This window comes from Apteryx rowi, unplaced genomic scaffold (assembly GCF_003343035.1).
Source record: "Apteryx rowi isolate R43461 unplaced genomic scaffold, aptRow1 scaffold_74, whole genome shotgun sequence".
Lineage (NCBI taxonomy): Eukaryota > Metazoa > Chordata > Aves > Apterygiformes > Apterygidae > Apteryx > Apteryx rowi.
Window position 1 is genome coordinate 1,835,312 of NW_020451027.1, and position 25,031 is coordinate 1,860,342.

Below are 25,031 nucleotides of genomic sequence, written 5' to 3' on the forward strand. Positions count from 1 at the left end.
TTTCATAGGGTCATACCGACATACAAGCCATCTCAGGAGCTGTGCAGAAAAGATTTGTATGTTAGCTGGATATTTTAACAATTATTTCAGTTTATTTGTCTTGCCTTCTACTTCTGCAAACAATCCTATCCAGAAAATACCTATGCCTTTTATGAACTCTGATGAATTGGACTCTCTGGTTGATTCCCTTATTGTGAATTTTGAACTTGAACAAGGACAGCAGTCACTGAAATCTCAGACTCTTTGTAATGGAACTCTTGGGACTCAAAGAAAACAGATTGAAACAAGTGAAGTCGAATCCATGAGGAAACAGAAGGAAGTTCCAGAACACGTGTATAAAATGCAGTCATCGCCTACATTCCCAGGGGAGCTTTCACCCAGTGGGATACAGTGGGTGTAAAATACTAATGTCACAAAATTTGGGGAAACTCTCTCTTTTCTGTATAAGAAGGGAAAGCAACATATTGCAAAAAGCTAAAATTTATTGCTACTACTATATGGTATGAAAGTGGATGACTTGATTGTATGAGGATATATACCCTGAATTTCACATAGAAAAAATGAAATTCCTTAAGACACTGTTAGACTTGAATATAGTGTCTTACTTTTGTTTTAATAAAGATCTCATATCAACTACAGAGTAGTGTGTAAGAAATAATCTAAAGCAGTAAGTAAAAAAAATCTATCTATCTATCTATTGGAGCTGATGTGAACTGAGATATTAAAAGCTATTGGGGGGAAAAGCCAGGAAATTCAGCAAACGCTTGGTAGGATATTYACACTTTTTTTTTTTAGGCCTTTAACTTAGGAGCTTAAGTTAGGAGGAAGGGAAGTGGAAGGAAGGAAGGAGGCAGTGGAAGGAAGGAGATTCCTTTAAAGGATGACTGTAACATACATTTATGTTTGTATATAGTTAGAGAAGAAGGCTGATTTCCTATCAAGACACTTAAAAGGTAGGCTATATGAATACCAGCATTTTTCTCTTAATATTGTTGCTTCACCCCTGCTGCATTATGATCTAGTAGGACTATTGCATATTTAAAGTGTTTTTTTAATCATTCATTTTTTGATATGTCAACCTTTTGGGGAGAAAAGCTTGTATTTGTTTCTGTAGGGAAAAATTATGAGATACTAAAAATACTATATAACATTGCTTGAAGAATGCTTTTTAATGGTTTTGTAATCCTTTGAAAAATCTGAGTTTAAGAAAGTGGCAATGATAGTACTCAACTCCATCCTAAGTAGTTCATGTTGCCTGATGTTGTTGAAAGTCATTGCTCAAATCATTTTCAGTACTATTTGCAGCTATTGGAAGCGTGGCTCCTCCTGAATAATATGCAGGTCATGCCATGAGGTTGTAGAGAATTGCACTGATACAGAATCTACGAGTAAAACCAGAAGGTACATATTGCAGATATAGGGCCGGATGGGGTTAACCTTTCACATTTTGAAAGTGAAAAATGAGGCAAAGATAGAAAGTACCATGCCTACATCTACACACATCTTTAAACCTCTTTGAGACATGTTCAGAAAATCTAGATGACTTTGACTTGCTCTACTGAGATTATAACAAACCTCCCAGTGATAAATGCAGACAAGATTCATTCTCTATCACTGATGCTGGCGTTAAAATTTGAGAGAGCATGGTACTCTGCCACTTCCACATCACCTGCTTGATTAGCTTCCCTCCTTCTGAGGTACAGTTCCTCTAGAAGTACTTGCTGGGCTGTGGTCTGGGCTTATCTGTGCTACTGTTTGAACTGTCTGTAAGAACATTGCTGTATTTTATTTGATATTACTTCCTGCTCCTCTGTGACTTGCACTGGGCTGTGCTTGTTGGAAGCATAAGAAGCAGATTTCATCTTTGCCCCTTTCATGGACTGTTTCATATCATTCCTGCCTTTGTAGTGATGACAGTATTAGAAACAGAGCTACGGACCAGCTCTAGGCTGAGAGAATCAACCTGCCAATCAGCTACTTCCTCTTGCTTTTTACTGCAGTCATTGTTTAACCTCTTACCTTTAGTCTGTTGGCTAAAGACAGTGAAAATTAACAACAAGGATGAAAATGAATTTGAAGTTTTATTCTTTCTTACTGGGATCTGGGAGGCCTGAACCTAGCCCATTTTGCACACAGTCGTACTGAGAAAATCTGGAGCTGCATCTTAAGTATTTTGCTCATAGCAAAGCTTCCAAGCCAGGTACTCACAGCCCTCATCTCCCCTTCTGAGGGAAAATACACAGCATCTTGAGTAGTTTGCTCTTCAAGAACACTTCAGGCTCAGGCTCTTAAAACTGTTTTCCATGAATAGATTACAGTGAAGAGAGACAATCACCCTTTTCTTCTTTGTGTACTTTCACAGTGGACTTGTAATTAATGCTGTCACTCAGTGTGGCTTTTTTTTTTTTGCTTTTCCTCTTTGGGGGATACAGGCAAAAGTAATTATGCTGAACTAGTAACCAACATACACTTTTCTTAAGACCAGTATAGCTTAATATTTTGTTGAAAAATGTCTTGCAGTGCAGTTCTGCTATCAAAAATGCTTAACAAAATATTGTCAGAATTTTTGTTTAGTTAATGCCTTTCTCACACAAGGTGTGATGTTGCCTAATCACTTTTTTCTACTGTAAAGGCTTTTGCAAGTCTATTTAAAGGTTAACAAAGCATATTCAGTTCAGGTTTTTATAGCTGTAAACATGAAGAGAAACTTGGTATACTTGTACTTCTGTAAATGTACTATTTTATATTTGGTTGAAACTTAAACATAACTGGTTCTTCTGAATCATGTATATGTGTGTGAGCTGTTGTGAAGAGTGAAACTGGATTATGTAACTGATTACCAATTTTTATAAGAGTAAATTTTTTGTCAGTTTTCTTTTGTATGCTACTGCTTTTGAGACCTTCCTATGGTGCACTTACTGAGAACATTGCAATGTTGCAAAAATCTGAAATATTTATAAGAAAGGTGTTTTCTGTAGCTCACAAGTGAAACAAAAAATAACTACTTTACCCAAGTTGTTTTTGTCTATGAAGACAATTAACAGCAGAGATTGAGTAGTCATGACCTAATCTACAGCCTCTTAATGTTACAATACTTCATCTTTTCCAATTTCTACCAATAAATATAATGATCTTAACTTAATATCAAATTACGTTCAAGTGTGATACTCACTGATACTCCACCTGCCCAGATGATTAATCATGTTTGCTTGTGTTCCGGTATTTAATAAGAAGCATTGCTCAGAAAATATCTTGGKTTTTTTTATAGCTCTGTGTGTCATTATCAGAATATTTTTGTCCGCTTCTTTCTTTTGTAAAACTTAAAGACAAGTTTGTTTTAAACGTTTCTTTTAAAAAAAAAAAAAAATCAAGAAAAAAAGAGCATGCAAACAAATGCGCTTCTGCCTAGAGTTTTAATAAAGTGATCAGAAGTCTGATGGGCAGCCTTAACCCTATCAAGCTTGGCTCTTGCAGGGTGACTGACACTGTGGCCAGTTACTTTCTTCTTGGCCTGGAGGGGGGCGGCTTTTCTTCGCTTCTAGTATTCATGAAGTTAATAGTATATTCACTTTTTATTCTAGTAAGTTAACAAAATGTACTTCTGCTAGTGTTTTCTTCTGGTTGGTGCCCTTGTTACAGTTATACATCACTGAAGTACTGCACTCTTATGATATGTATGGTGACCATACATCATCAGAGAGAGCTAGTGCTCTCCTAACATATTGCATTAATACATCAAGAAGCCTAGCTGAGGCTCCTGTAATCTATTGGTGTAATATACCATTGGGGGAGGTATATTTATAACTATAGGCTGGTCGATCTATAAACTGTAGATGTCAAAGAATTTGGACCATGGCAGGCAGATTTGGGGATGGATGGATTGATTTGGCTATCAATGGTGTCTTATTTTACTAGTCTTTCAAAGTAGCTGGAAGTAGGTGTAGGTCAGGAGCAGGTCAGCAGTGAGAYTGGCCTGGCTGAATATAGCATCCGTATCACTCGCTCTAAACATAGTGGGTTATGAGGAAATGTTTAGAGACCTGAACRAGATGTATTGGTTAGTGAAGTTACAATGGCTTTATTTTGTTATGTCAGTTGATACAATCCATGTTTGTGGGTTTTGCTGTTTTGTTTTTTTTTCTCTTTTGATATCCTCTCTTTTATTTAATTAAGAAAATAGTCTTTGGTCAGATTTTAAGCTAAAAGGTTATTAGAACTTTATGTAGGTGTCCCACAGATTTATTAATTTACCATGACAGTAAAAGGGGGGAGATTTGTTTTGTTTTTTAATATAAAATAAATTCTTTATTCAGAGTTCTGCCCCATAGTTACCTTTAAAAATACAAAATCAAGGAAGAACTAATAAACCAGATGCTTTCTCTTCACACATACGCATCCAGTGATTTCTGCTAGCCAAAGAGATGAAAGAAGTTCATAAGAAACAGATATTTCTTTCAGTTCAGTACTTCACATGAAAAAGATATTGCAGCTTTTTACAGTTMGATGTCTAGTTTTTTTTTGTCTAGTAGTTGAAAAATAAGTTGAAAATTACATGTTTGAATATCAGCTAATATTAACAAAATATGAGGTGAACTGCTGCACAAAAATATCAAACGAAGTGTGTGTGTGKGGGGGGTGCGGGCTGCTCTAAATTGGTGAAGCTACTAGCTTCATACTAACTGCAACTTGGCCATGAACAGCCCGTTTTTATCCCGGAAAAAGAAAACCTTCCTGGGTGAAGCTTATCTCCAGAATATGAACATTGTTTTGTCTGAGAAACTTTCAAACAATGTAGCCCATCTTTCTTGAGATGTGTTGTATGTAAGCAGGCTTTTTTTTTTTGGGGGGGGGGGAGTCTAGTTATGCCTCCTTAAGGAACATGTAGAAATGTTAAAAATTAAGGATAAGTAAATTCCTACAGCACACACTGACTCAAGAATATTGCAGATGAAAAACAACAGCAAGTTGCAGTTTAGATTTAATTTGATCCAGTAATGGCACCCACAGGCAGAAGAAGAGACTGCATCTGCTTCACCCCTGCAAATGCAAACTGTTTTTTTTGAACAGGAAACTCCTGTAATCTAACATACTGTAATTGGATGAGTCCCATTGCTTTTTCATGTTTTGCAGCTTTTTCCTATCTCATGGCAAGTCTTTCTTTTTAATGACAGCTTCTTGGCTTCCAGTAGGCTCTGAGATTATGTATTTTCCCAAGAAAGAGGAGTTCACATAGGTTTAAAAAAACTTGCTTCTATTCTAATTTTTTATTTGATATAAAAAGTATAAATCATTTGTCATCTTTTCTTTGTTTTCTGCTCTTTTTAGGACTGTCCTTGGAAGCAGTATATRTTTAAAAAATAAAATAAAAATTGTTCCTCTGTTTGTTTGTTTGTTTTTTCCCTTCCTTCTTTTTTGTTTTTGTTTTCTTAGTATGTCTATATGGTATTGATTTCTAGGATAGGAAATGGTATATATTCTAATCTATGTTCATGTCAATTTGACTGTTGCAGTGAAAACGGAACAAAACTGGAAAAATGAGTTCTCCTGACTTGACATTGCATCAATAGTAAGCACTATAGACAAGATAAAAACTAGTATTGCAGGTATTTTGGAATATGATGAGATAATTTTGAATATCTTAATTAAAATAAGGTTAAGTAAACTGTCATCAGAAAGGTTTATGAAGAGTGGAGGGAAAGGAAAGAAAAACATCAGAAAACCTCATCATGGTAGTCACATGTAATAATAAAACAATATTTATATGGAGTTAAATTATGCTGAATGTCTTTCAGATTCCTCAGGAATATTGCAAACATTACTTGATTGGTTGTTTGCACAACTCCAATAGTTTATTAACAAATATTTACTTACTTTGCTATACGCTATTGTCTGAATAGTTTAATTCATTCATGTATCTATGTATCTATAGCATAGAGACAAACCTTTCTAAAAATCAAAAAATACTTCACTCTAACCATGATTACTTTGATTTAAGCTGCTTAAATATTTAAGAGACTTGGGATTTGTTCAAACATGGCATTTGTATTGGTTTAATTCTCAAACTGCACTAGTGTATTTTAACTGGTACTACACTCTGCCTTTGGGCTCACAGCCTAACTCTTTGGATTGTACACTGGTATAAAAGTGCTTTTACTAAATTATGCTAAAATGATGTAAGTGTGTGTTAGTTAACTACGGTCTTATCCGTGGTAGAAAACTGCATCACATTAACACACTTCTACAGTTCCCCCTAGTGTGCTTGTGAAGGTATTTATAAAGAGATTCTTAACCCTGAAAAAACGGTAAGCTATGTTACATACTGGCATAAGCATATTTGTGCAAAATCTGGTGCTCAAATGCATCCATACATTTATAAGTAGCTAGGTAGCTATAGGTATACATACGTATGCAGATAAGGCACATCTAGAAATCAGAGGTAGTGTAAGGACAGGTCATGGATATGAAATGAAAGTTATTTCCCATAAACTCAAGAATAACTCTTACTTTCTTGAACTCCTGAAAGGAAACTGGATGGGTGGTGATTTGTAGGTTTTTGTTATGGTGATGCTCTCCTTATACCTTTAGATCAGCTAGCTTGGTTGGGTCAGCAGCTTTGGTTGCCTTCCAAGGTATTTATCTAGGCTTTGGTATTGAGATTTCAGAGACTCTTCTGAATTTTTGCTTTGCATGTATGTATTCACACTTGTGTGCACTCTTTCCATTTTTCTACTAAATGTGTGTGTGTGTGTGTGTGTGCATATGCCTTGTTTGTCCTAGTCCACAGAGTTTACAGTTTAATCTGATTTAGTAATTTCTACAGTGTAAGTCTGATCCTATATTAAGACTCCTATGTGCTATTGCAATGGCCCTTATCACAGTGGGCTCCATTAAGTTTATTGGTGTCTGGGGGGAATTTGCGTGTGTTTCTCTGTATAGCAAAATACTGATGCTGGCATTCTTTGGGTACTTTAGCATCACAAAACACAATTCTGGAACTGAATTCAGAATTGTATTCATGAAATATAAAACTTTTGATACAACATCTTGAGAATTATATTCTTAGTATTTTTATGTTTGTTTTAATGACAGAACTTTAAAGTGTACTCATTGCCTTTTCTGTAACTGTAAAATGAAAATCTTATTTGAAAATTATGTTTAAAAAGTGAATACAGAATGACAACTAAGTATGGTTTTATGGAGCATCAACTATTGAAGATGGTCTACGTACATGGGAGAGGGCAGGAAAAATGTAAATCAACTTACTGAATATCAGATTGAATCTGTAATTCTTTGTTGCTAGCTTGTATTGTAACTTTACTATCTGTATGAGGTCACTTATACAAGGAGACAGAAAAAATAAGGTGAAGCAATAAAATGTGAAGTTGAAACATGTGATTTAAACAATATTTAGTGTCAGATGCTTTCTTTCAAAAGTAAAGTGGCCTGTCGTGTAATTCTGGAGTATGCTGAAAGTAGGTATCCTAAAAACTTTCTTCAAAGAAAGGTTGGCTACAGGAGACTTGACAAAGTCAGAAAGGGAAATGAGGAATAAAACAGATGCCACTTCTGGACTGTTCCTGACAGTAGAGTTGGTAAATGGGACTCAGTGTTTTGGTCCTCTGTTTTGTCTCCTGCACTCCCCTTGCAAGGAAATGATTTCAGAAGTTCTGCAGCTGATTCTTACCCCTAAAATATCAAAGCTATGTTCCAAAAAGCATTTCTTTAAATATTTAGTATTAATGAGGATAAAATCAGAAGAGCTTACATCAGTGTTGCTTGAGCTGGCCTTCAGTTCTTGTTTGGTTATGCTCAGCAGTATGTACGTTTCGTCTCTTCTCAAAACCAGAACTTTGTTCAAGATGATTGATCAAGTGGGGAAGTGTGCATATAAAACTTCTTATATGAAGCTTACCAACCTGGAGCATGTAAAGTGTATATCCAAAGGTGTTCTTTTGTGTTCCTCATCATGCTGTGCAACAGTATATTGATTGCTCTAATTTTGCTGGTTGTCAGGAGAGGGAATCCAGACCACAACATAAAATTGTTTACAAAGTAAAGCTGCTAGTAGGTAGCACTGAAAAGGAGAAGTTTGTTCTATGTGGCAAAAGAGTGAGAAGCAGTGGACTAATGAAATGAGGATATTAGATAATTGGCATTAATTTCCTGCTTGTGCAGAACTTTTGTGTCCCCCTTTCTAAATGGTCACCTGAGCTGCAGCTGACAGGACAGGGTCRGACCCGCGCTGCTCGCTGCCTTGCTGCAGTGTTACCCTGGAGGGCTGTGGGGAGCTGGCACTCGCGCCATGTGGTTTGGGGCAATCCACACGGAGTGCTCCTGACACAGTGTCTCTAAACTGTGTTCAGTGGTGAGAGTCCTTGCTGGGCTCTCCTGGGTCTGTGCTGCTGCCACAAGTCCCAGCACCATTTCAGGAGACAGATGGGTTACTTTTCCTGAACAGTTCTACCATAAAACTTAAAGCCTCTCACTGTCAGAGTAATTTTCTTTCAAAAGAAAAGATTCATTGCTCATTAGCACTTCTTCCATTATTCTCTTAGCTCTGCGCTACCTTAGGCTTTAATTCTGCCACTTGTCAGCACAGTCCATGAACAGCATCCTCAGGAGGTGGATAGTAGCAAGAACTTCTATAGGTTTTTATAGAGCTTCTAATTTTATTTTAGGAAGGAAATAAAGTTCTGCTGACTATACCGTAGGTTCTTGGAAATAATAGCTTTGAGAAATATGGGTGTTTTATATGGTGTGTTTTACTCTGGTAAGATGGTGGAAAAGCTTGGATAAATATTAAGCTGTTTCCTAGAAGATTAGCATYTCAGCTATTTGCATTTTACTTGCAATTTACTTCAGCAGTTTATAGTCATTCCAATTCCAGCCAGTAGATGGAAGTGTTTCACCAGGGTATACTAATCATGAGTCCTTTAGGCAGCATTTATTAACCAGGCGTGGGAAGGAACCTCATCAACACCTAAACGTTAACATTCGTAGTGTATTAGCAAAAAAAATCCAGTTCCTACAAACCTCCAAACAAACAGATTTCTGTATAGTTTATTGGATAACTTTTCTGTGGCATGTTCTATTAGGTATTTATATGACTGGTATGGTATGGCTATAATGATAGAAGACAGAGCTGTTACTGTATGAAAATATGCAGGACATAGATCTAAAACATAGATCTATGTTTTCATATTGTTAATTTAACATTTGTCAGTTTATTAATGTTTTAACAAATATAATTTTGTTTGTGACAAAGTACTGTACAGATCAACAACACTTCTTACAAGCTATATCTAAATATATTTTTAAAAAAGGGGCCTTACTATATAAACAACTTCACTTCTTTCCTGTGATATCTACAGGACTAGTGGAGGAAAAAAATAATTTTATTAGCTCAGATTTAGAGCTTTATATTTAGAATGTAAAGCAAAGAGAGATAATGGCCAAATCCAGCAAATACTGTGTGTGTTTAACTTCAAGCTGATACTTCAGTCACTTTGATTCACCAAAAAGCTTACAGATAAGCTTGAGTGTTTTGCCTGCAGAGGCTTGGATGGCTCCTTATTCCTCCTTATCCCTCTTGTGTGTTTAAAAACAAAAACATACCCCCCCCCCACGCACACCTAGAGATTCCTGGTTTAGTGAGTAATCTGCATTTACCGCAATCCCACCCGCATCCTACCCCTCCAATAAAAATAGGCAGGAAGCAATCCAACTAGTCAATTATTGTGCTTACAAAAATGTAGACCACAGGTTTGGAAACTGGTTTATTAACTGTGCCTCAGCAGTATGGGATTCTGCTGGAATTTTTTTGTCTGCATTAAGTGGCATTTCAGTGGAATAAAAGGGTTAACAAACAACATAAGTAGCTGTAAAATGAAAGTAACAGTTATAAAGTGAACAGTTCTGTGGAATGTCTCAAAAAATCCTTCTGTCAATTAAGGAGCAATATTATGCACTTTGCAGACAGGTCAGCAATGATGTACAAGGAGATGATATATCTACATCTTGCACTTCAGAAGCTACGTCACATTTTTTTCTTAGAAAGCCAGAGGTAGGTACAGTCCTTAGTAAATATAAGGAGAGGATTTCTCTTACAGAGTACTAACGTACTTGGATCATAATAGCTGCAGCTTGACCTCTCTAACTTCTGATATTTTTGAGCCATCATAAAACTATCTTATGTTCTCCTGTTGTGTCTGGAGTTGCATGAAATCTACAGCATTTCTCATCTAGTAGATCTCAGTGCTTTGCAAAACTGAGAAACTATCCCCTGTTCAACATGTCGGGGAGGGAGGAAGTATTCAAATCAATTAGGTGGGTCCTGTGTCACAGCTGCACAGCAAATCAGTGGTCTAATTATATCTTTATGTACAGCCCTTATTGAAGTAGTAGGTTCTTTATATCTGCAGGATCTGCTTGTCTGAGATGATCATCTCATGGTAATTTAAGCTTTAGGGATAGTCTATGTATACACTGTTGCAACAGTTTAACTATTAATTTGGAGCAGACTTTGCAGGGATACAGTAATAACACTGTAAAGGAACTCAATAGCATAGCTGACTGCTCACAAACCAGCTAGACACAAGCCTCGTGTACAGTAATGGGCGAAGCAGGCTTTGAGCACCGCATGTAGGTGAAGCCCTGCAGTTTTTCCTTGCCTGTGCTGGTTAGTATTGGTGACAGAACTATGAACATGTGTTGTCGTTCTTACAGTAACTAGAACCCCAGGGGAACCTCGTTTTAAATCTGCCACCTCAATGAYCCCTTCCCACTGTGCTTGAGACTAGACTTTCTTCTGTAGTGTTAGTATACAGCAGTGGCCTAGGAAAGATGAGATGTCAATGAGATGCACAATACATAAAACTCATTTATGACACATTGCCCTGGCAACACTGTATTGGCAGGTTACGATGTCCAGAGAATACAGGTAGTCCTGGACTAGGTGTTTTAGGCAAGCACTGCTGCGCGCTCACAGAGCACACTAACCAGCGTCCTCTGCACCAAGAAGTCAGGGCATCAGTGACCTGTTCCTTGCAAATGCATGGAGATGCAAAGCAGAACTCGCCAGATGGCTTTTTTTCCCGTTTCTCAGATAACTGGAGCCTTCAGAGGCAAAAAAAATTCTAAAAATTGAAGAGGAAACCCTTAAAAGATTATTGTTCCTAGTATCTAATAAAATGTTCTAGTGAAAGTTAATAAAAGTCACAGTAGTATTTTGGAGATACAGAACACTGCATAGAAGCAGTTAAACCTTAAAAATAGGTTCTCGTGTTTGGAATGTTTAAGTGAACTTAAATGGGAAGTTTCTCTTAGACTAAGGGCATAATAACATGACTTTGAAATATTTCTCTGCCTTGTCTAAGCATTAGAATATGAAAGTGAGGTATTTAGCAGGATGCTGATACATTGTACTGTTACCCAGTGTCAGGGTGATTACTGCTTAACAGAAATTCCTCTGTCATGMAATGTCTTCATTTCCTCTGTCTGTTGTGAGGATGGACTCAACTGCCAGGAATTTTCAAAAGGAACTTAATAATTCAGTAGACAGTGCAGTGCGCCGGCTCATTTTCCCTTTTCTGTTTGGACTGTATAGTCATAATAAGAAGTAGTAGTAAAACTTCTCTTTTCATTACCACAGAATGCAAAATAGAACACTGAATATACAAAGTTAGCTTTTGTGTTGAGTAAGATTTTTATTTTTACAGTCACTTCTTCTGATTGTAACATTTGAGTATTTGTGTAAATCAGAAGCTGTGTACATTTCTTTTGACAGCTTATCGCTGCTGCTGTTATGATCAAAGGACGTCAATAAAAGCCATATTCATGTAGAATAGTGGTTTATGACTGAGTTATTAGATTCCTGTTAGATTCATCCAAACCTGGTATGTAATGGATTTCCAGTGCTAGTATGTTTTCTTTATAAATAAAGAGTAAGCACATTCTTATGTGTGCACACATCTGATCTGTTTTCTATTACTTCTGTACTTTCAAATGTCACAGTATTCAGAGCACATTGCTGTATTCCATCTTCACAAGATGCAGACCTCTAGGTTCACACTGCCTGTAGTTTTTTAGCCTGTGCTTTGTCTGCTGGAAGCAATTTTTTCCCTTCAGTTTTTTTGTGTTTATTTTTATATGAGAAATATATAGACATCTCTATTTTAGTGTAAATGCAAAACCAGTTTGTAAACATTGTATGAAGGGGGTGAAACCTTTTTAGTTTGTCATTGCAATGGTTGCATCAGGAATTTATTTAGCCCAAGAAAGCTGCTTTTTTTTTTTTTTTTTTTTCCTTTTTAAATTATGTCAGCACTCACTATGTGGTAGGCATTTTCCAAACATAGAGGCAATCTCTGTCCCAAAGAGTTTAAAGTTCAAAACATGGGAAAAATTATCATTTGGAGATTATAGCAGGGGCTGATAAAGTTCCTTGATAATATTCAATTAGCTTTTTCTATGTTATGCTATTGTTCCTAGAAATGCCATCTTGAAGAAGGATGAATTGTACCAACTTTGATGGGTGGTCAAGGAAGAAAAAAGATCTTTAAATCTCCAACATGATGAAGATGACAAAAGGTAGGAAGGCAATGCATGCTTATAGAGAATAGCAGTTGTGTGATACACATGAAGTTATTCATAGTGTTAGAAAAATACTTACAAATACCACATCATTTACATGATTTGACTCTAAATACTGAATTTCCCCAGAATGTGCTTACTGTGTTCTTTCTGCCATGCCAAGGCAGTCACCTATTTATCAGGATTTCAATAACAAACATAAAAATAGGTCACATGAGATATGTCTGCATGAACAGCATATAGGACCTTTCAGAATGTTGGCTTGGTAAGAGAAGAGATTTAAAATCAGTGTGGAAATGAGATCTCTCTCTTGGCACTCTGATAGTTGAGACCTTCATATTAAATAAAGGAAGAATTCAAACGATTCAGCACACTGCTCTCCAGTGATAATTTTGGGCTGCTGCTTCCTTGAGTAAATGTTGCAAATGTTGCTGTTTTAATGTTCTATGCTTTTATGCAGTAATTATTCCAGAACCTTTCTTTTGCCTGTATATCAACTACAAAATTGTTGATGCTGTACAAATAATAGCAGCTCTCAGCAAATACATGTGTTAAAGCCCTGTTGCATGCATTTGTAATGTGGTCTTTGGAAAATACCTATGCCATTCTCTGGTAACTAGTAAAACTGGACAAATGCCACAACAGGCATCCAGCTCTTGTAAACCTATAGCATTATTAAAACACATAGCTCTTTATAAAAAGGTTGAATATAATTCCTTAAAGAAGACATGACAGCTGCATAAATAAGAAGACTGTTGAAGTATTGTGTTATATTGGGAGATTTAAAAAAACTGCCATGTTGTTTGGGCACACAGATCCCACTGGATAATAAAGGGACTTCTACTTCTAAATCTGTCCGGTGCTTCTGAAAACCTCCTTCCAAGCTTTAAACATGATGTGGTGGAGAGATACACAAAGTGCACTTAATCCTTCCAGGTGGTGGCTTTAAGTAGCCAGGCTTCTGATTAAGTGCTTTCTTTGATGCCTACTCAAGCTTAAAGCTTCAGGCTTGTCAACACTGGACTAAATTCTCTGTAACAGAAAGTGCCAGGGACCAGACATTTAGGTATCTCCATTCCTTGTTCCATGAGATCTCAGCTCACTTGGATTTACCTTCTATGGAAAGGTGTACCTATGTTATCCTTTAATGTCTTGTGGAATTTGCATTGAATAGAAATATTCTTCCTTCTGCTTTTAATTCATTGATGATACATTCTCTGAACCTGCAACTTTGTTTTGGTGTGCACAGACCCAGGGCTCAAAAGAAGCAGGAATTAAGATACATTAATGACCAGCAAATTAGCGAGCAAACAAATGAATTACAGATGTGCCTACTCAATTGTACCAGTGAACATGAACAAGTATTATCGCAACTTAAGCACTGAACAAATAAAACTGTCCTTTCAAAACCGGCAGAATTTGCATCTCCAGATGAGATTGTCATATGTACAAATAGCAGGCAGTGGTGTCCCTTCAGCCCTTTATTCAGATTAAATTCAAATTCATGATAATGGTAATGTCAATGGGAAGTACACATAAAGCACATCTTAAAATAGTAGGAAATAAGTCTGCTATCAACTGGAATATATCTAATTATGCTTCAGTTGATGGAATTTGGTATCTAATTTTGTGTATTTTGTCATATTTTTATAATGTAGTTCTAGTTTAAATTTTTATATTTTCAAAAACTTTTTTTTTAATTATTAGTGTTAACACAATCTGTGTCTCAGGTTGTCCTGAAGATAACGTCAACAGTTGTCAGATAGGACTGTAAGTTCACTAAAATTAGCATCTATAACACAACTTACCACAAAAGGCAGAAGGGAAATACTTTCTTCCCATTTAAAATTACACAAAACATTCAAATTGGTGAAATTTTGAAAACATTCCAGAAGAAAGGCCTGTGGATATTTTAACTGTTGCTTGAAAATTTTTTTTAATGCAAATATAATATAGATATTTTAAATAAAGTAAACAGTACACTGTCCCTCTGACATTTCCTCAGATGAACAATTTTTCAAGAGGATTACAAGGCTGAGTAGTCAGTTTTTGAGAGGTGGAGTGCGGTTTAGTTGGTGGGCCTGCTGTGATTGCGATTGATTAATGGGTGTTGTGATAAGCATAGAAACAGATCAGTGGCAGCTTATCCTGCTCTCAGCTGTCACAGCTGTGCCTCTTCACTCTTCTTCTAGCCCTATCGCGCTCGCTGGCAGCCTTTGGAGTGCCTCCTTCCCTCTGGAATCTCTGCAAATCATTTACTCGGATGCCAGGATACCATAGCAGAAGCAGCTGGGTCTGAGAAAATTTGTTCAGGCTTACATATTTGTGGTGATGAAGAATATTACTTTAGAGAATCCTCTCCTACTGAAACAGAAAACGTGCTGTGCCCTGAAGAGAGGCTTAAGCACTGGCCTAACGGGCAGGTGCCCTCCTTCGCGGAGAGCCTCCAGCCTCGTCGCGCACAGCCACGAGCGGGCAAACCTGCTGGCGAAGTAGCGGCGCTGCTGCTGCTGCTGCTGCTGCTGCTGCTGCTGCTGCTGCTGCTGCTTGACACTTGCGATACAGTCACTGAATGTGAATTTTATTGCTACTGGTTGGATGGAAGCAATGTCACAATGTTATTAAATCCTGCTAGCTGTCACTTTTGTTGTGATGTTCAGTAGATTTTAGAGACATTCAGAATTTCTAAAATTTGCATTTATAAATATGTTTTGACTATGTTTCCCTCCTTTCCTTATGGGGGACCATGATCTGCAGAATCATCATATATGCACCTAGACAGCTTGATGGGAATGCTGCAGTTCTAACAGGAAACCAGAGCTCCATTGATTTTATACCAAATAAGGGCAGGATCCTAACTCTATATGTGTAGCTTCATGAACTTCAGGAGGATTGCCTCAGTAATACAAGCATTTGCAGGATATGAGACCTAATGTCCTATAAGAATCTCTCCTGTTAGTTACAAAAGTATTTTATTTATTTTATAGGAAACTGAATAAACTTAGAACATGAGAAATAATTGTACCATTATTTCTAGACATTTTGTAGGTAATATTTAGTGGATAAATAACACTCTCTTTATGAAATAYTTGGGTGTCATGTAAATCATTGTTGGCTTATCTGCATGTTTTAAATACCTGAGACAGCTATCTTAGCATTAGCAATAAATAATTGTTTAAAAAAATATTTTGAGCAAATCCAGATATATTGAAGCTAAAGTTAAAAGCAAAGGATGCACACAAAAAATAAAAGGTCCCAACTCTGGCTAAATCTGCAGGATGTCTGACTGATCTGCTAAGGTAATATTCAGTTTATCTGCTGTGGTGGTCTGTGAACAAGAACACAAAGAGTTTTGGAAAAGAGATTTGTTAAACTTCTATTATATGTGCATGTCCCAAAATATATAGCATTTTCTATATTGATTATTTAGAAATAACTGAGTTATATTAGTGGAAAACTACTTCTCAAATTTTTTTAAATTCTTTTTCATTTTTTAAAATGAAATATATATTACTGAGAGGAACATATCTAAGAACCTTTTTTGTTTTAAAATCACGCTATTTATTTATTCTGCAATTATATTGCATGTCAGCTATATCTTGTAATGTCTTGTGTCATACAAAAGCAAACAAAGTCATGTTACATTAATGACTTGTCTGAGATCATATGACTGCCTGCCTATAATTCCATGCTCCTTTGCTATAACAAAAAAAAAAAAAAAAAAAAAAAAAAGACCCTGAAGCTTAAACAGCTTTTGAATAAACGTAACTACATTTATGATATGGTAAAAAAGTTGATGGTGTTTATGACTTAGCTATTTCATTTTTCTTCATTTAGTGGTTTTAGCTTCAATTTTTATTTGAATGTTATGTAATTAAAAAAAAAAAAAGATTAGCCACACTGAAAGCATTACTTTTTCAAAATGTTAAAATAATATTAAAGTAGTGGACAAAAATATATATGAACTTATAGCTGTGCTTACTCAACTTATTTTTTTTCTACAGGATTTTAGATACTTGAATTCAGCACAGTTTAAAATGGTCTGTTTTGTATATTATCTAGTGTTGTGTTAAATGAAGGTTTTGAATGAGAACTGATAAAAATGAAAAAGTGAATTTGATTAAATATTATTCATATGAAGTGTGGGTGCTGAATTTTCCACATCTTGATCTGCTACAGAGGAACTTGTTCTTCAGGGATCCAGCCTGCACTTTTGTCCTTCCTGTGATTTCTTATTTCAGGCTTGATAGAGAAAGCATCCACTGTTGTATCATTTCCTTCAGTGCTAACAGCTTTTATTCTCTTCAACAAGTGTTTACAGAAAAGTGTTGATGCTTATTAATCTGTTTCTTGTCTTACAAATGTGCTTGTGCATGATTTGTGGTAAAATTGGCATTTCTGACAGCTCTCAATGTAATCTGCATAGCACAACAAGATTGTTACATTGAACAGATGTGGTTTGGAGTTGTTATTCTTTGTAATTACCATCATTAAGTGAAAGCATGTGTCAATCAACTTTGTGCTTTAAACACACCAATCATTTGCAAGAGACATGCATCTGCATTTTGAATATAGATATAAAATATTTTCTTTTGAAGTTTATTTCTGTTGTTTCTATTTTATACAGTATTTCACAAAACACATGATGACCAAAGATATCAGAGCAACAGATCGACAAGTTAATAAAGGCTTTACTGTGGGATCATCTAGATATTGTTATATAGACTTGTCCTCCTTTTCTGATAAAAAGGGGAAGCATTTAGACTTAATTTTATGTATTTCCAAAGTTACTATCCAGCTTTGATCTTGGAATATGACTGTGTTACTTGGGGGAAAGAGGTTCTGTAAGTGAGACTCTCGCTTATCTTTTAGAGGGATTTTTTGGTCTGAATTACTTGGGAGCAAAAAGGAATCTGCTTCAGTAGATTGAGATGCTGCTTTTAAGAATTAATGTTTGGGTCATTAATGTTGCTAGGATACCTTTTAGTCACATTGGTAATAAACAGAATTAGATCAGGAAATTATATTTTGAGTGGAGCTGAAAACAAAGACATCTCAGCCTGACTGCACAACAAGTGACAGCAGAAGTCTGACTGAACCATACAAAAGCAAAGAAATTTGAAGCTGAGATTTTTCTCTTCGCTTCCTTGTCTATTGACTTCAGTTCTCTGTGTTATAAACAGTAGAGATGATGGTATGTATGACTTTTTCTCCCCCCCCCCCCTTCTGTGTTGAGGTATCTCAGCACCAAATGAGTATGTATGTTTGTATGTAAGCCACTAAATGTGGTTCATCGTGATGGGTTGGAATGGCACTCAGTCTGTGAGGGTATTTTAGCCTGTACCTTTGCAGTGAAAGCAGGGGTTCTGCAATTTTTTCCTCTCATTCAAGATACTGATTTACTTAAGTTTCCTTAACATGTTAGGTGCAAAATATCTTATATTTGAGCGGGTGATGCCCTTATAGATGCATGAATTTATTCCAGAAAATATTGAAAGCTAATTGATGTTCCTGTGGGCAATATAAAGGCCCTCTGTAAGGCAAAAAGAGATTGCATCAATAATTGCTTAGAGATTCTAGAAAAAAACCTATGGTCCTACAAAGGAGGATGCTTCTCAGAGGAAAGGGTAGTCTAGGATGAAAGATTGATTCCAGGTCTTCGAGAAGGTAAGGTGTCCAGGTTGATAACTACTTCTAGTGTTAAACTCATATGTAATTTAAAAAAAAAAAGTTCTTAACCTTCATTTTCCAGGCAATGAATTATGTTAGGACTTTGCCTGCTGAGTTAAAGATTATTCTGGCATCCTTTATGTCCTGATTTATATCTGCCTTACTAACAAAGAAAGCATTATATAACTATTCTCCTGTCTTTCAGGAAATTATATTGTTTAGGTTCTGCCGAAGGGACTCTCGGATTCCATATGGATGTTGGTGGCTTGTTAGACCCAGGTCATCTGTTTCTCAGCGAGTCTACTGCGAGAAGTATTGAAACAGAAGTTGAGGAAGTCTATTTGAAATTTAGGAGCCACATAAGGTACCTCAGAAGATCTACCGTAATGATAGAGAACTAAGAAATCACTTTTTTTCTTTTAAAGGAATTTTCACGACAAATAAGTTATATTTGTAGTCAAAGTCTAGTGCCATATACAGAACCAGAAAACACAAGGAACATAGCATAGCATGGAGCATAGCAGTACAGGCTGACAGATATTGAAAAGTCTGTTACAATCCCAGCTAGCACTCTCTGTTAAAGAAGAAATTTTATAAAGGTAAACTGATTGCTAACTCTCAAGTTGTCTGCTAGCTGTGCAAAACTGGTCTCTGCAACACACAAAAACTGGGTCTGCAAGTTGATTGATATTTCAGTGGTCCAAGAAAACTTTGAGACCCTTGCGGAGGAATGCCACTTGCTAATTCCTTTTGTCTTAGTTTCTCCACCCTTTAATGGGGATAATACTTATCCACTTGAAGCTTATAACCATGCTTATAAAGCAGTTTAAAACTGCTTAAATTCACACAAATGCACATCTCAATCTGGGGGCTGAGGAAGCCTTAGCAGACTTAGTAACTTCTTTGGATAATTGTCCATTATACTTGCAGGCTTCCAACTGCACCATGGAAGCAGCTAGGCTTCCTTTGGAACAGTGCTGTGGAGAAGATTCCCTATCTCACACACTTTATGTAATGGCTGTACAGAAAATATTGTTTATGGCACCTACCTTGTAATCCTCAAGGCAATCCATTGTTCAGTGAAGTAATCCTGGAAAAGTACTGCCCACATTCGTGGACATTTACAACATATTTCACATACTGACCCCAAACTACTAAAGCCATCTTGGAGTAGTACTTTTGAGCCAATTAGAGGCTGAAGAATTTCACAATTGCAATGTTATGTAATACTCACTATGTTATAATTAGTAAATTTGAAAATACTAATGTACCTTCACATTTTAAATTGAAACCTGCTTTTGCTAAAAGGAGTGTTTTGGGGAATTCTCTAACTATTGATGCTTGTATTTGCATTCAGCCAGAGGACAGGCCTACTGTAAAAATACTGTTATCCTGCTCGGAYCAGTGTAGCACTTTAAATTAAATGACTTTGCAAAAATTTGTTCTTGAAGCCGTCCCAGTTTATTGGCTAAGTCTTTGTAAGCAAGCTTCTGTGACAGCAGTGCTGRCAAATCTTTAACTGATTTACTTCACTGTATTAAGTGTAAGTGTAGACAACATGGTTATGGTGTCATATATGCACATAAATAAGTGCATATATGAATAAATGACAACAACTCATAATCACTGAACTTTTTTTTGCTTTACATATTTAGAAACAATGGTATCAGACTTGGGTGTGAACTATGGAGAGGAGAACTGAATTTACAGGATCCTTCTATACTGCTTTATTTGAAAACTTGAGTTGCATATTGAACTTGATGCCCTTCTCCCCCAGCATGCTGGGCTTGCAAAAAACAAAGCTTGAAATAAGAATTACTTTCACATGCAAAAAGGCCCTTACGCTTATGGGGTGATAACATGATGGATTCACTGGTTTTTATTTTTACTGAAGCAACGATTAAGATGTCCAGTCATGGGCCAACATCCGCACAAACAGAAAGGACATTTTGACCTTTCCTATTTGAATGCATTTGCTTTCAGTTTCTTCACGTGTAAGATGGGAGTAATGACAATTTCCCGTTTTCATCATTTTAAAAAATTTTACAAAAAGTACTATCCAAATGACAATTATCTATTTTTATATTTTTATACATTACTAAAAGAAAACTTAATTGCAACTGGAAAGTGTGCATTTCTGGTGCTGTCTCCTAACTGATAGTTTTCTTGATTGTTTGTATTGCCCTCTTAAGAGGTTCTCATAGAACATCTTTGAAGATTACTTAATGCATATGCTTTTATTTGGTTGAATGTTTGTTTTAAAATGTTTTAAAACACCTATTTAGGGCTCAGTAAGGGAAGGAAGATTGAATCCTGCAATTTCATAGGACATGATGGACATAGTCTGTGTGGTGGAACCCAGACATCCATCTAGATTTCCTGCTGGCACATCTGTTCTTTAACATGTTGTTTTAATGGTTGGAGCTTCCAAGAAACTCAGCGTTCAGTACCTTCATAGCAAGATACCAGCTTTATTTTAGTCATTCTAGTATCCTATACTTTGCATTACTTGAGATTATTACATATAGGTAATGAAAATGATTTTTAGCTTCGAATAACAGCACAGACATTCTTACAGATTTGTTTTTATTTTGGCAGTTTCCTTGGATTTCAAAAATCAGTTTACTTTGTTTTTACACTCTGCTTTGGAACATGGTATTTTGTTTTTCGACATTAGGGACCTTCTACTTATATAAGTGCTTAAAGGGGATATTTGTTTTAACAAAGTCTTTTCTCATAAACACTTTCATGCGAACAATGGCAGAAGAAAGAGAGGAGAATAAACTGAATGCAAATGGAGCAGATATTTTATTCAATACAGGTTTAACATACAAGAATTAAAAAAAAAATCTGTTTTATTGTAGGAAAGTTGTACTATTGTCCAGCTAGAATATTAAGGAGAAGCTTGTAGCTTCTTGAAGTGTCTGAAATAAAATATTAAAATACACAAAAAAAGAGATGATTTCCTGTTTATTTGACTGCTTAGTTCCTTTGAAGTACCAGCTAGATTAAAAAAAACTTTTTTCCCAAATGTTCCCAAAATCAGAACACCATCAAGTTATTGTTATTAAAAAGAAGCTGAAGGTATATTTTTAAAAAGTTTTGCTTTGGGTTCATAAGAAAAAATGCAAAGCAATATTTAACAAAAATTTCCGTCTCATTATGTCATCCTAACTGCTTATAGTGTGGGAAAATGGGTATCATTAACCTCTGATTTTGAGAATTTAGAAGAATGAGTTAAGAATGAAAAAATAATTTGTATCTCACCTGTGAGTTTATATATAATTCTGAATTGATTACATACAAATACCCTTCTGGTTAGATAGTAAAGTTTTAAATTTTATGTACTAATCTTTTTTGCCACTATGGTATTACTTCAATGGAGAAAGGCAACTGAAAATATCCTGCTTTTTTTGTTTTTAAGTTAAATATCAGACTAACTTATCATACTCCTTTACCTTAATTAGAAGAAATTAAAAAAGTCCTTAGCCAGGGACTTCTTATTTTATGGTTATCCTGAAAATTACTGAGATTATTTGCTTTGGAAATGACAGCAAAAGAGAACATAAAGTCATATCATTTTAACTTATTTTCAATACAGAAAATTAAGAGGTTGAAAGAATAGTTTAATCTACTCCGATCCCCTGAAGCTATGCTGGCTTAGAACTTGAGAAATGCATGGAAGAAATGTTGGTTGTAATGATATTTTGCTGTTTCTTGTGTGTTAAGATAGGCTTTGCAATCAGTTGTATTAGTTTCTCTTGTACATATTTTATATATTTTACTTTATAATGTAGGACTATAAACAAATTTAGCAGTAACTCTTTAGGGATGTTGAATGTCCCTTAAAAAAAATAAATAAATAAAAGAATGCGTTTGAAACATGGACCGGGCGTCTGCTGTGTTGAGAATAGTAAATTTGTTGTAAACATCAACACAATGGGGCACTTCTTCCTCTTGAGGTGCATATATAGTTTTGCTGAATGTTAGAGACTTATAGAACTACAGTTAAAGGAAAATGCACACCCATGTATATATTGTACATATGATATTAGGATCCCAAAGGACTTGTGCACTCTCTGTAAAATACAGAGCCCGGAGATGCACGAAAGACAAGCTTAAGACTTTTAAGACATTTCTTTTGTTGAAGCTGGCACAAATTGCCTTTGAGTATAATTAGCTCCTTTTGACAAACCTGTCTTTGTCCTATTTTTGCAGTGCTCTAGATATTTATTGATAGAAGCACATGTAATCAACATTAGTTGCTAAATATGAATTGACAGCTGAAAGAAAGCTAGTTTTCCTAACAGTTTGTGCTGAGTGTTAAATGGATATTAGTAACTGTTTTAACTCTGTGTTGGAATTTAACTTTTTGTATTCCCATGAGTTTAGCCTTGTTTTGCTTGAGTACTAAAATTATCTTCAGAAAATCAATCTAGTGCCTTGAATTCTTTATTCAGTAGCTATCACTCAGAGTTCTGCTTGGATTTAAGATCTATTTCAAAATGCAAAAGAAGCACTTTAGCTCTGGATAATGAGATCTGACAGTACCTGAGCTGCAGAAGGAGATGAAATCACTATCTTCAGAAAATAATATTTTTTCTACATATTCAGGTTAAATGTGTGCACATCTTGGTAGCTGGAACATCTGTTTCTAGCTTGTTGTTCCTCTTGGCTGCTTCTCAATTGGATTTCCTCAAGCAGGTCCAAAGCTTGTCACCTTAGCCAGGGTCTGTTAACTATCACCACTGGCCCCACATTAAGTAGGAGGTTCAGGGCTAAGCTAATAACTCTCCTGCCTTTCTGACTGATCACAGCGATTCTCGCTGTGGCTACTTATCATGCTGCGCTCCTCTGGGAGGGTTATCTTCTTTGTCTATCCCTCAGTGTGGATTCTTTTTGTTTTCTTCATCCCTAAGTTTCCAGGTGGAAATACTGAAAGCACTGTTGCTTTCTGAAGCAGCCGTTTGATTGCTGTCCGTTGTTTCTCCCTTACCAGTTTAAATAGTGCTGTCTCGCATAGCTAAATTTTGCTCGTTTCCTTTCCCCTGCGCAGAGGTATAACTGCTGATTTCCAAAGCAGAGACTGCAACCAGGTGTATGTGGCAGGATGGGTCCATGAGCATACTGTAACTCCAGTTTGTGTGATCCTTGATACAAATTTGTACCTTGTCACAGGTGAACGGATTTTGATGATCTTGGCTTTACAGTACAGTGATGCATAATATTTTAATACTTCTTATCTAGCTCATTAGGCTGCACCTTGCATTGACTTTTTAAGAGAGCTCAAATTTGTAGACTGAAGAAGAAAAACAAATCTATGAAAGAGAATTGTTAATCTGATCATTGGCTACCTCTGAGCGTAATGTAAAACATTGCCAAAGTCTATGAAGCTGTTTCTGTTGTCTTTAGTAGGCTTTGAATCAGATCCAGAGTGAATGTTAGGTTATTGTAGGGGGGTGTTTGTTTGTTGAGAAATTTGAGAAATGATGGTGGCAACGCAGGAAAATCCATGTGTTTCCCCTGGAAATCTCTCTAGGAATTAAGAAGATTGTTGTCATTTGCTTTACTCCAAGCCAAGTCAAAAAATAATAATAATCTTACCCAGACTTAAAAAGTGCATCAGGGCTGATATAACTGGCTAACAGTTGGAAAACATAGTTAAACCTAAGTTCTGCTAGATTTCCCATTGTAGTCCAATCTGCTTCTTGACTTTTTAAGTTCTTCCTTTCTTACGTGTTATGTTTTATCTTCCCTGTGTTAACCCTTCAGTGAATACATGAAAAGACACTGGTGTAAAGTGTTTGAGGGGAGTTTGAGTTTCAGTATGGGTGGGGAAAAATGTGGGAAAGACAAAGAAAAGATTGTTATTTTCTGGACTTAAGCCTGGAATAAATGCATCCTGGGCCATGAATAATGCTGCAGAGAACTGAAATGTTGTTTTACCAAGTGAAACTAGTCTGTCAGCTTTTCAGCTTTTGCTTGTGTCTCTCTGCACCAAGTTCAGTACATAACTAAAGTGTGTTGTGAAAATGGTAGCTTTTAGAATTGACAACAAGGATGAACACTGAATAACCCTCACACATTTGTCTTTCTCACCTTTTCTTTCATCTTTACTCCGCTACTGTTAGCTTGGGATCAGTCAGTGCATAATCAGAAAACTCAGTATAAGCAATGACATGGAAACACAGCAGCTCAGTGGACAGCTCATGCTTGATCCTGCCTGGAGCCGCTTCCTTTCTTTCTCCTGCCCATAATTGCAATGCCTGAGCTGAAATACTAGGTGCTCTTGAAAGGCAAGGATTTAAAATAAAAACTTCTCCAAATCTATTAAGTGACAATTGTATTTTTAGACCATGATGAAATACTGGATACTCTCAAATCTCTTTTGGGAGAGGGAACTGGCAGCAGCTTTACCGTTGATATAGGAAGCAGCAGATGAAAAATCTTTCTGAACGGAGATGGAGCCGCAGTAGGAGTGACCCCTAAACTGACTGTGAGATAACAGTCACGCGAGGTAGCATAGCTTAAGGCAGGAATAGTTTAGAGCGTAAGCACTGAACACAAGGGAGCAACAATGAGAAAGATGACACTGGAGACTAAAAGAAGGGAAGAAAATAATGGCAAAAATGAATGGGGAGAGATGACTACAAGAAGAAGACATGCAGAACCAGATCAGAACAGGAGATAGGGGTGGCTGGGAAATGTGAGAAAATACACAAACAACCAGAAAACAAATGAACAGTCTAATCTCCATGTGATAGTGCAGT

The 25,031-nt window shown here is 36.2% G+C and overlaps 1 protein-coding gene across 1 annotated transcript in view; it reads left to right on the forward strand.

The window, feature by feature from the left end:
• The window catches only part of KIF14 (kinesin family member 14), a 39,492-nt gene extending 36,203 nt beyond the window's left edge, over nt 1-3,289 (forward strand). Inside the window, exon 30 of the mRNA XM_026087882.1 lies at nt 9-3,289. Within this exon, the coding sequence (XP_025943667.1) occupies nt 9-400 (392 nt within the window). The 3' untranslated portion in view covers nt 401-3,289. The remainder of the gene's footprint in view (nt 1-8) is intronic.
• Nucleotides 3,290-25,031: the final 21,742 nt, after the last annotated feature.